Genomic DNA, 13,028 nt, shown 5'->3' with positions numbered 1-13,028 from the left:
TGTTTTGGATTTTGGATTTCTTTTATTTTTATTTTTATTTTCTTTTTATAATATATACTATATATAATATATATAATATAATATTTTAGAATACCTGTATTTTCATATGAGTACATAATGAGATATCTTGGAAATGGGACCCAAGTCTAAAAACAAAATTCATGTATATATTATATATACCTTATACACATAGTCTGAAGGTAATTTTATACAACATTTTTAATAATTTTGTGCATGAAACAAAATTTGTGTGCGTTGAACCATTACAAAGCAAAGTTATCAAAATTTAAGCCACCCATAAAAAAATGCTTTTTGGAATATTTTGGGTTTCAGAATTCTGGATAAGGGAGTCTCAACCTGTATAATATTAAAACACTGTTGTTGTTGTTTTAAAAAACACACACACATTTATTAAAGAAAATCTACATCACAAACCTCTGAAACGTCCGGCAATTGCTGAAAGTTAGGAATGTAAAGAATATTTGCAAAACCTCTCATCTCATCAATACATCCAATTGAATATATATAACCCCTGCAAGTTTTTGTTTACTCTCTCATGAAAGTGAAAAGCCCAGCACTTTTTGTCAGAAGCAGCAATAGCAAAAGAAGAGGAGGGATTTTGTTTTGTACAACTTTCTGCAAAACCACTCTATTTTGAACAACACACACACACACACACACACATATATATAAACTACTTCAGTGTGAAAAAACCTTAAATGTGAAAAATAATTTGGAAATGTACAAAATGTTTTGCCATCTCACCCAGCAAATGAGAAAAGGGTTGATTGAGTCTTAGAGTATAGTAGATTCACTGAAATCAAAGGAAGTCATCAGGCAATCACTACTGACTTCATTCCCATCCATTCCTACCAGTTTGCCTTAGGTAAGACTAACATTGGATTTATTCCAGTGAGTTTAACATTGCTGTGCTTCAGAAGAACTGGGACCCCATAGTTTCAAAAGAAGTGAAACCCCAGACCATGTTTTGGTTACAGAGCATAGTCTGTGCATGTTATTAAAAGCTTCCATTTTCTGTAGGCTTCCAGCCATGCCCATCTTTGATCTCCATTTGCTGACTCTGCTGGCATCAGTGTATATGAGAATTTTCATCCCTTCTGCTTTGGTGCAACTTTATCTGAAGGCTTGTCAGAGACTATGGTTGAGATCCACCATCTTTAAGCATAAGCAACCCCATATGGTAAACTACCAGGGGCTACAGTCTGAGGAGGCAACTCCCTGGTCATTGCGGGATTTCTAGTTATTGGAATGGTCTGGCCCATCAAGGCTACCCATTAACTCTGGCTTCCAGTCCAGGCTGCCTTGACAGGGATAGACTTTCCGGATTGTGGCTTATTCTGACTCTCCAGTTCAACCTCCTTGGTTGTACCTCCAGCACTGGCTCCCGGTTACCATGATTCCAACTCAGTGGCTGCTCATTACTCAGCCCACAAACTTGGAAACTTCACTTCTTCGGACTATAACTTCCAGGATCTTCCAGCAAGCCTGGCCAATAATATGTTGGCTAGGGGATTCAGGCAGCTGTAATCCAGACAAGGAACTCTGATCCATCCTTTGTCTGCTTTGGGTCCCTTCTGGGAGAAAAGCAGGATTAAAATAAAACAGAATAAAATATTCCTGGCATTTTGGAAATCACAGATGTGAAACTAGATTCCAAATTAATTCAGTTTCAGTGTGAACATTGCAACATGAGTTTAAAAGTTTTGCTAAAGGAAAAAGGAAAAATCAAGGCTTTGCTAGAACAGATGCCACCATGACCTTATACTGAGGCATTTCTCTTCACTTCCTCACCTCTGACTTCAAGAAGTGTTTGCTAAAGAGAGAATGATAAGCAGAGACAGGAAAGTGGAGGGAAGTTGACCTCTAATATCACTTTGCTTCCCTTGTTCTTTCTGCTGTGTACATATGTTCTCTTGCTAACCAGGATAATGTGATGTCATTCCTTTGCTTAAGTTAATCTGGCATCTCCTGGTCATAAGCTCTTTTTAAAAAGCCCTTTAAGTACAAGTTATCAGAGAGTGAAGGTGAATGGGCTACTGTATTTAACCTAACCATCCAACCATTCGCTACACGTTCTGAGCTGTTCCTATCAATAATGCATCTCAATGGATGCCATTTTGCCCTTCCTTGGTTTCACTGGTTACATTAAAATTGCATAGATGCAACAATAATTCATGCCTCCAAATGCATTATCATATCTAGTCTCTTTGGATTTCTTTTAGGGCATCATTGTCCTCATGCTGGCACCATTCAGCCACTACCGTGTCCTCCTGGTTCTTGGGCTCCCATTCCAGGGCAGACTGAATGCCAAAAATGCAATGGAAGTTCTTGTTGTCCTGATGGCAAGAATAAGGCACATCTTGCCCAGGGATCCACTCGCTCTACTGGAAGTCTGCAAAGCCATCTCTGTCCCCCAGGTGAATCCCTTTTGTTTATTTGTATTTAATGGACTGTTTATGCACATGGTGCTGGAACTGACCAATCCATGGTCTTCATTTGACTCTGTAAAGAGTGCAAAATTCACATAATTACCCCCCCCCCCAAAAAAAGCCATTATACACAAGGTTGAATGGAGTAAAAATGCAGCTGTTGGATGACTACCTATATACCTATCTCACCTATACCTAATATCTATAGGCCCTAAATCTACCTATGCCTAATACCCTAAGCAGATAGGTACCAATTTAGGCAGCAGGTGGGAGATTGCTCTCCCATATTATTTGCTTCCCACAGGGCAACCTTGAAATATTTCAGAGGTGAGGAATGTTTGGCTCTCAAGTTGTCATTGCACTACAGTTCCTATCATCCCTGACCACTGGTTGTACTAATTGGGGCTCACAGGAATTAAAGACCAACAACACTTGCAGGACCACAGACTTTCTGCCAGTGAAATATGTGATGCCCTACTTACAGTCTGAAGTAGTGCAGTCTAACCAGGAGGCCTTTCTTTTTAGTAGGACCTCTGACTTGAGATTGTTAACAGAGGAATTTTGTACTGGAGCAGGACTGAAGGCTTATATGCATGAGACAGATTGACATCTCTCATTTCGTCTTTTAGGTCACTTCCAGCCCAATGGGCTTACTGTGTTGCCATGCCCAGGAGGAAGTTTTGAGTCTCGAGAACGTTTTTCAAGGCCCACCAATGGCTCTTTATCATACTTCCCAGGTCCGTGCCTTCTATTATCTCTGTTTTGCACAATAGGGAAAGCTGTTTCTGCTCTAAATCACACCGCTAATTAGACTCTTCTACACTGCCTGACAGTTATAGTGCTTATTTACTACCCTCTGGCATAAAACAAGGCAAGTTAGACACCAAGAAAATTTCCTAGAAATTTGTACACAGAAGCTTTTGAGAATTGTTAGTGTATGTGTGTGTATTAATATAAAGTTGGATTATAGATTTCTGGAAAGTTGCTGATATTCTAAGAATCAGATTCCATGTGATTGGATGAGAGGCACCAGGAACTCAAGGCCCTTCAAATTCAGTTGGAAAAGGAGTATTGGGTCATTGGATAAACCATGGATAGAGGGTCTGAATCTGAACCCAGGAGAGAATTCTTAGGGTGGTTTGTTCAGGTTTTTCTCAGTTGCTCTTTCATATGGATTCCACCTTCTAACATAAACATGGAGATCTATTCTGTAACACATCATCCATGCCAGAACAATATGTGATCATAAGTTATTTATCTGTCCAGTCGGATGTCAACTAGTATTCTGTCCTGCAAAATGATGTGCCAGCATGCCTATTGGCTGGGCTGATCTTCTTCCTTTCTTCTTAACAAACATAATAAGTTGTTTCCCATGTTGTACACTTCCTTGTTTGTGTTATACTTGTACAAATGCAGTAGAGATGCAATCCAACATTTTCTCATTGTAGCCTAAATATCTGCATGCAGAGATAAGTTGCATCAGCAGTACACAATCCTCATGCAGAATAGCAACATTGTGCAAGATATGGCAATGACTGGGTGCCATCCAGCAATGTTCAGCGCACAACTGCAATTCACAGTGCAGAGATCCCATCTGATCTTGGTAGCTAAGCAGGGTCAGCCCTAATAAGTATTTGGATGGGAGACTTTCCAACGAACATCAAGTGCTGTTAGGTGTATTTCAAAGGAAGGAACCAGCAAAACCACCTCTAAGTATTCCTTGCCTAAAAAAACCATACAAAATCCATAGGGTCACTGTAAGTCAACAGCTTTGAAGGTGCATGCACAGACACCCAAGCACACACATAGAGAGAGTGTTGTACTCAAACACATTGTTATTTTGTGCAAATACAATGATTTTGCACAAACCAAATGTTCGTAAATGAATTCCCCAAATACAAACAAACCACAAAATATTGAAATCTGTCAGGACAGCTTTTCTTACTGAGGTCGAGAACGTTTGTGAATTGTTTTTACACCCCAAATTAAAAACTAGACGTGAGCCGAGACAGAGTGGAATGAAAAGTGGACAAAGAGGAAGATAGAGAAGATGACAAACTAGAGGGAAAGGGAAGTGGAAATTGGTAAGGGAGGAGAAAGCCATGCAACTCGCTATCCCATTTACTTTTCATCCTTTCATGCCTCTGTGCTGTTATGCCGGCACATTCCTGTGGGAACTCTATTGTAGAGAGATTAGGCAGCTGATGGAGTCCATTCCATTAACTGATAGGTTTATTTTACTTACAATTGACGTCCATTAGGACAGGAGATGGATGGTTTGGCCAATGGCCTTTGTCATGGCATTTGTCGTAATGGATGATACCTGTACATGAAATAAACCTATTTTTAATGGAAGCGACTGCATGAGCAGCCTCCTTCGAAGCAGAGGGCACCTTCATGAATATGTATCCCACATGCTTGATCTTGTTGGATATCAGCCCAGGGAGCACAATGGTGCCTGTTAATTGGCACCTGTAAGTGTAACGTGTCATTATCATTATCCAGTTCCTAAAAGAGCGTAGGATGCAGGAAATTATACTTCTCAGTAGATACAAAGCTAACGAGAATCCCTGCACTGGAGGTGGGAAGATAATCTGATCTAGGATCTTCATTTGTTATTGCCAACATATGTTGGCAAGATGACAAAAACTTCAACCAAAGTTAGGATGACTTGCAGTAAGGCATCCCAAGGGCAGAAGCTGAATGTGATCTGTAAGTAATTCCAGAAAATGTTTGGAAAAACATTTGTCTAGCCATTGCTAGACAAAATGGAAGTTCTTCTTTATCTCAGACCAGCAGTTTTATCGAAATCCTAGCCAAGAAGACAGAAGCCTGCCATATTAGTGGCATGGTGTGTCTGACATCTCACTAGTGAGCTCTTTCGGTGGAGTTTTCTTTCTGGGGGGAAAAAAGACAGATTAGGAGGTTACTGGAGGATCAAATATTAGGAGACATGGTCAGGAAAATATATAATACAGTTACAGGTTGGTTTATTTGTTATCTGCTGTCAAGTCAGCTCTTACTTATAGCAAGTCTACCCTAGGGGTTTCTTGAAAAGATTTTATCCCAAGGACATTTGCCATTGCCTTCCTGGGATATTTGAACCCCAGGTCTCCTGAAGTCTCAGTCCAATACTCAAACCACTACTTCACACTATCTTTTGCCCAGTGGGGATTTTCCAATGGACATCCTTGTCACCAATGTTTGTTCTTAAAATCTTCTGAAGCTCTGCTCTAGGATTTTCTTCCCACAAAAAAAGAGGAGGGAAGGGGTAGTCCCTCCACCTTCTTAGGTGCAGCATAAGAATAGGGCCAAACATAGACCCCAGAACAGTGGGGGATAGGGAAGATCATAATCTTCTGGCCCCATCTAAGGCAAATAGTGAATTCCTGCATGGCAAGGTTGACCTAGATGACCTTTGTGGCATCTTCCAACTCTATGATTCTATGGAGGCAAATCTGGACTACCAATGGTCCTCTGTATTTAAGCCTCTGCAGTATCAATCAGAAGTGTACTAAATGATCAAGCTATAAGAAATAATAAGGCAACAATTGTCATTGAGCCCTTCCAGGAATAATAAAAGACTTACTGAAATGTATTTTGTCCACACTTACTTGGGATTAAGCTACACTGAACACATGGAAGGCGCTTCTATGTATACATTGTGCTTGGAAGAGCCTTCATGTCTAAGCATGGTTTAATGATAATGGATGGGAAACGTACTCCCCTCCCCCTGCATGCAAGTACTGGCAAGTAGGCAAAATTAATAACAACCTGCCTGCTGATGTTGAGCTACCTGCTAGACACATTTTAAAAATAGTTTTGGGGTCCTTGGGGCCAAATTTGTTGCATGAGTTGCCGGTGGGTGATTCCTGATCTGTACAGTGACAGCACTATTAGTTCACAGTTGTCTGTCACTGTGATATCATTCAGAGCAGCTAGAGTAAACATCTCATTAATTACGAGAAAAGGAAAGGCACAAGTAAATGGTTTTCAGAACTTGTTTCTTTTTTCTTCATATACTGCAACTGAAAATATAGAAAATGCCAGACTCATAGATCTGTTGTTGCTCTTTACAGAAAAAAAACATGTGGACTGTTTCTCTCTCCCACCCCTCCACCTTCCTTTACCTTTTGGGTTATATTGGTTATTATCCTTATGGTAGATTTTTTTTTTTTGAGTTGTATGATAATGAGTGGAGAAACCTGTTCAGTGTGAATGAGTTTTGAAAATTAACAAGTAATTGGGCAAAGTCAATTAAAAAAAATCCAGTGGTGGCACATCACAAACTGTACTCGCTTCATTTATTTTGATAATTGTCATTTGTCTTTAATTATTTTTCCCCCAGCCCCCTGCTGAGTAGAATGAAATATTGTGGGGTTTTTTTTCCTGGTGGAACAAACAATACCTAAATAAAACAGTGTACTTCTGGCACCTTCTACTTCTGAGTTTTGCAAGAGGAGGAGGGAGTGATGGAAACATTTTGAGGCCATTTTCCTGAATGGACTAAACATCACCAGCCTCTGGAGAAGGATGCTTTTTTGGTCACCCCTTTTGCCAATCTGCTTAGGGCCAAATAGTGTGGAGAAACAAGTGGCATTCCCCCCACCCCCAGGGTTGAGATGTCTCTACATAACAAGCAGTCCTCTGAGTTGTTTTCCAACTTCTCGGAGTCATAAATGTACAACTTGAGTGCTACTCTTAGTCTTATTTATATGGCTTCCTAGCCTTATTCCATGTCTCTCTGTGTCATGAGCTGCCAGTGTTGGAACCAGGAATTATGGCTTCTGTGTAGTGAGCCATTGTAGCTGGAAAGTAGTTCCGAAATATCTTGTAGCACAATGAATTCTCAATCTCTGGATTGGCCTTACCCACCTAGGCTGGCCATTGAGTCCTCTTGAACTAGAAATAATTCCTGCTTTAGGGGGAACCTTTCCTGAGCCACATGATGTAATAGTTTGGGTGTTGGGCTAGGATATTGAGAGATCAGGATCACTGGGTGACCTTGGGCAAGTCACAGTTTCTTAGTACCAGAGGATGGCAATGGCAAACTCCCTCTGAAGAAACTTGCCAAGAAAATCCTATGGTGGGTTCACCTTAGGGTCACCAGAAATTGGAAATGGTTTGAAGGCACACAACAATAACAATTGGGGGAACTTTTCCTGAGCCACAATAACTCTTCCTGGTGTGATTTGGTTTCTCTGCCTTCCTTGATACTGCTGTGGTTCAGTTCACTTCTAATAGCTGATCAGGGCCACCAGGACATTTTCCTGCCTTAAGCAAAGAACATGATGTTTTCTCTCTCCCAGTACAACAGACTGGACATTGAAATTGGCACTGGTAACATGACTTCATCTTCCATGGTACTCAGGGACCATGGGCTAACTTAGGGGAAACAAGTAAATCATATGGACACACAGCTCGGCCTTCTAACAACAATTGCTTACTCCTCTCACCATTTAGTCTGAGGCAAAGAGTTCACTCTGCCCAAGAGTAGAGCTGGCCTTGCAGCTTCTGACAACTCACCCTTGATATAATTACTCTAATTCTTTTGGGAGTGTTTTAGTTGTGCTTGTGCATTGCAGTGGGTTAGACTAGAAGGCCCTCATCTCTTACAAATCTACGATTCTATAAAACTACTATCTTCCTGTCTGACCATTCCACCAAGTCCTCTCCCATTCTGGCAGCTTCCTTACTCACCTGCCTTTAGTGCATGTCTACATCTGCATTTCATTCTCTCATCTGGATTTGCTATGCCCCTAGATTTCTACCAGTTGACTCTAGACTACCAGTTGACTCTTTCTATGGATCTGACCCAGAGTTTAATCCAATCTGTAGGTCCTGTGAAGACGTACATGTCACCTCGTCCCTCGCCTCCTTGTCTCTGGCTCCACACTGAGCACTCCACTATTTTTATAACTTTGGAGAAAACAACTTTCCCTATTGCAAATGGCTATCATTATACTAAAGACATGTAAAAGAGCATCACACACATTTCCATCTCACATTAGACTTATGTTGAGTTAAATATGCACCCTTGTTCCACTGTTGGATGGCTTGCTAAATATCCTGCATTCTTTCCCCACATTTTTCAAGTGGACCCCACTCGATTAGAAATCATTCTGACTTGACTTAACTAAGAGGCATAGGAGACATGGGGGAGTCTTAGAGTCTTACCTCTATGTTATGAGCAAAAGGCAAAAAGGCTGTCAGGACTCTGCCTACTCTCTTTGGTTCAGTCAACCAGTCTTCTGTATTTTAACAGCAAAACTTTATTTCAGTAACCAAAGACGTTAACAGCTTGATTTCTGTAGATAAAACAGCCATCATCCCCAGTTGTAAGCATACAGCAATCAATGCACCCAGCCTGTATGTTCATGAGCTTTCCTCTCATTTGTTAATTGACCAAAACCTTTGTGCATACCCTCTTGCTACTTCCTGTCCCATGTACACACTTTCTTTCCAGGCTTCCCATGGGATTGACCTTGGTGAAAAGCAGTCCCAATTTCCTCTCCACCTCCCAACACACACATTTGTTCATGACCCAGCTAGACAGTTTTTTTTCCTTCTTGTATAAACTGCATATCCCATTAGCTTCACCACCCATCATTTCTGGCAATTCTATAAGGTATAAACATCACTAATAGCATAACTAAGGAAGCTTTTTCATCCTGGAGAGAAGTGACTAGTGGGGTCCCACAAGGCTCTGTCCTGGGCCCAGTGCTATCCAACATCTTTATTAATGACTTGGAGGACAAAATTGGGGGCATAATTATCAAATTTGCAGATGACACCAAATTAGGAGGAGTAGCTAATACCCCAGAGGACAGGATCAAGATTCAAAATGACCTGAACAGATTAGAAAACTGGGCCAAAGTTAACAAAATGAAATTCAACATGGAGAAATGTAAGGTATTACACTTAGGCGAAAAAATGAAATGCACAGATATAGGATGGGGGACACCTGGCTGAATGAAACTACGTGTGAAAGGGATCTTGGAGTCCAAGTAGACCATAAGTTGAATATGAGTCAACAGTGCGATGCGGCAGCTGACAAGGCCAATGTGATTTTAGGCTGCATCAATAGAAGTATAGTGTCTAGATCAAGGGAAGTAATAGTGCCACTCTATTCTGCTTTGGTCAGGCCCCACCGGGAATATTGTGTCCAGTTCTGGGCACCACAATTCAAAAAGGACATTGAGAAACTGGAGCGTATCCAAAGGAGGGCGACTAAAATGGTGAAAGATTTGGAAACCATGCCCTATGAGGAACGACTTAGGGAGTTGGGTATGTTTAGCCTGGAGAAGAGAAGGTTAAGAGATGATATGATAGCCCTATTTAAATATTTGAAGGGATATCATGTTGAGGAGGGAGCAAGCTTGTTTTCTGCTGCTCCAGAGACTAGAACACGGAACAATGGATGCAAGCTCCAGGAAAAGAGATTCCACCTCAACATTAGGAGGAACTTCCTGACAGTAAGGGCTGTTTGACAGTGGAACAAACTCCCTCAGAGTGTAGTGGAGTCCCCTTCCATAGAGGTCTTCAAACAGAGGCTGAATGGCCATCTGTCAGGGATGCTTTGTTTGTGATTTCCTGCACGGCAGGGGGTTGGACTGGATGGCCCTTGTGGTCTCTTCCAACTCTACGATTCAATGATTCTATGATTCCCATAATAATAAATGCTAGCCCTTTCCAGAACTGATCAACACAGGGAAGTTTACTTATAGACCACTTGACCAATTTGAAGATGGGGAGTCCCCCCCCCCCCGAAATACCATTCAGATGTCTTCCAGAAGAGCAGCTCTTGACTACAATCTTGCATTGATTTAAAGCACACAAGTCTTTGGGTACTGACAATCTCAGTTAAAGATCCCTGTTCTCCTTTCAAGAACTACAGTTTTCCTAGAAAGAAAGAATAGCCATCATACCAGTCTGCAATATGTATTGTTGTTGCTGTGGCAAGTCATTTCTGACTTATGGCGACCCTAAGACACATCTAACATCTATTTTCTTGGCAGTTTTCTTCAGACAGGGTTTGCCATAGCTATCCTCTGAGACTCAGAGACTGTGACTTGCCCAGGGTCACCCAGTGGGTTTCTTAGCTGAGCAGGGACTCAAACCCTGGTCTCCACAGTCATAGTCCTACACCCAAACTATTACACCACACAGCCCTAATGTTATTTTTTGTTTTTTCATGAGTATCTTTTCATATTAGCTAGGTCTCCTTTTTCTATCAGAGGGGTTGCAGATGTTCGACAATGGAAAAGTTTTTAAGCATCCCTTTAAGCATCTGCACAGTGCTTTGGCTGGATGGAAATGTAGAACTCTGAGCATGTATGGCAAGTGGGATTAATTCCAAGCAACCTTCATTTCTTTTCCTTCCCCTTGTTATCTCAGTGGCATTCCTTCTGAACATCCACAATGAAGCAGCTCCATTGTTTAAGGTGCACAGTTCCAAAGCCCGATCACACATTCAGAATGTTTGTCATTCATGCAGGTATCTTAGTGTTTGTGCTGAGTCTATCGCCAGTCTGTGAAGCCTTTTCATTGCTCTCCATTCAGAATACCAATGTAGGCTCAGCTTTCTTTTTCATTTTTTAAATTTTCTTTATTTATATTATTACAGAACCAGCTCTCTGAAGATCAGAGCCTATGTGTTCTTGGTTTTAACTACATTAACAACGAGGCAACAGTGAACCTGCACCCACATGTGCTCATAGGCTGATATATTTATTGGGAGTTTAATGTTTCTCTTTCTCATATGATCAGCTTTGAGCTAAATCCCTGCTGCTTTTTAACACACCTAGGATTTTTTTTAAAGCAAACAGACCAACAATATTGAAATTTCAGCAAGTCCAATAGTGCCATCTCCTGATGTAGCAGTGCACTTTCCTAATTTTGGATTCCTCCTTGCATTTTCAGCAGAACACAAGAAACTGCTGATGGGTAGACTGTAGTGGTGGCTTCCATTTCAGTGATGAGTGAAACCCTTCAGGGTTTCAGAATGAATGTTTAGGAGCTATGCAAGATCCTAAACCTATTTAGGGCATGGCATTTAGTATAGTCTAAAACACAACATGGATTCAGCTCTCTCCATGCACTGAATCCATGTAACCCAAGTTTGGTACAAAGAATCTGTAGCAATTCTGCATCTGTTGCTATTACAGTGGGCCTTCAGTATCCACTGGGGGTTGATTTCAGGACCTCTCATGGATACAAAAATCCATGGATATTTCAAGTCCCATTATATACAGTGGTGTAGTAAAATGGCATCCCTTATATAAAATGGCAAAATCAAGGTTTGTTTTATGGCGTTGTTGTTGTTAATATTTCCAAACTGTGGTGGTTGAATCTGTGGAAGCAGTATCCATGGATATGAACTGCTGACTATATGCAAAGTGTAAACATGTGTTGCTGTTTGCCAAACAGACATAACTTTATTCTTCTTCTGGTGGACTTGAGAACTAGCCCCAAGTAGAGTAAATCCATGAAGTCAATGGTGACTTGGTAAGCCAACACTTATACAGGCTCCACTGCTTGAGAAGATCTATTCCTCTAATTGGAACTAACAATAGGATTCAGGCCCTGTGTTACAGATATGCTTTTCTATTTCTTTCTGTTTTCCTCTTGACCCAGGAGTCAGACAGTGCCTGAAGTGTCCAGCTGGGTATTTCTGCCCTAATGGGACAAATTACCCAAATCCGTGTCCCTCAGGAACCTACAATCCTCTTCCGGGACAAGATGAATCTTCAGACTGCAGAACCTGTCCTGCTGGGAGAGCTTGCACCCAAGCTGGCTTGGCTAAACCAGATTCGGAGTGCATGCCAGGGTAAGCATCAGATATCTTGTCTTCTTTTTAGCTGCCATATTTCAGAAGAGGCTTAAAAAGCCACTTTCAGAGGAGAAAGGAAATAAACAGGAGTGTGCCTAAAATAAGAACAGAAAACTGTAAGAAGCCCAGACCAAGAGCCTCTCTTGTTCAGCATTCTGTTCACATGGGAATCAATAACTTGGGAAGCCACCATCAAGACATGAATGCAGCTCTATCCTCCATCCCATGCTCTGGGCAACTGGAATACAGACTTGTAGTGCCTCTATACATTTAACCCAATGTGATAGGCTGGCTTGTGTTTTGCACTCGGACAAGAGAAGACTAGGGTTGGAATCCCTACTCAGCCATGGAAGCCCACTTGGTGACCTTTTGGAAACAAGTGGTATCTTTTCTGGTATTGGGGCTGAAAATCAAACTAGATTATATATATTAGCACATATTTACAAGAAGAATTCCTCAGGTGATAAAAAAAAATCTGTTCTTCAGAGTGTGTGCTCCTTCACCTATGCTTTTTGCATGTGGTATGATTTGTTTTATTATTGATCTTTGGAAGGTAAGCAGGGGCTAAACTTGCAAGTCTGATTTGTGTGCTTGGTGCTGGCCTACCAAGGGTGAAACTATCTTCCAATTCTACTGATGCCTTGTCCCTTATGTCCATACATTCGGATAAGATTGGAAAACCTTTTCCTTCAGTTCCTCCATTAACTGATGTTGTAATAGGAGGAACAACTTAAAAAACAACAAGA

General features: G+C 41.2%; 1 protein-coding gene across 1 annotated transcript in view; it reads left to right on the top strand.

Annotated features, from left to right (window-relative positions):
* The window catches only part of LOC149306992 (uncharacterized), a 117,169-nt gene that overhangs the window by 18,556 nt on the left and 85,585 nt on the right, over window positions 1-13,028 (top strand). The window contains exons 7-8 of the mRNA XM_089538237.1: window positions 3,080-3,187; window positions 12,087-12,279. Coding sequence (XP_089394363.1) covers window positions 3,080-3,187; window positions 12,087-12,279 — 301 coding nt within the window. The remainder of the gene's footprint in view (window positions 1-3,079; window positions 3,188-12,086; window positions 12,280-13,028) is intronic.

Source organism: Sceloporus occidentalis, unplaced genomic scaffold (assembly GCF_023333645.1).
Source record: "Sceloporus occidentalis isolate IW3139 unplaced genomic scaffold, rSceOcc1.0.p SCAF_9, whole genome shotgun sequence".
Lineage (NCBI taxonomy): Eukaryota > Metazoa > Chordata > Lepidosauria > Squamata > Phrynosomatidae > Sceloporus > Sceloporus occidentalis.
The sequence above is the reverse complement of the archived record's forward strand: the minus strand, read 5'-3'. Positions and strand labels throughout refer to the sequence as shown.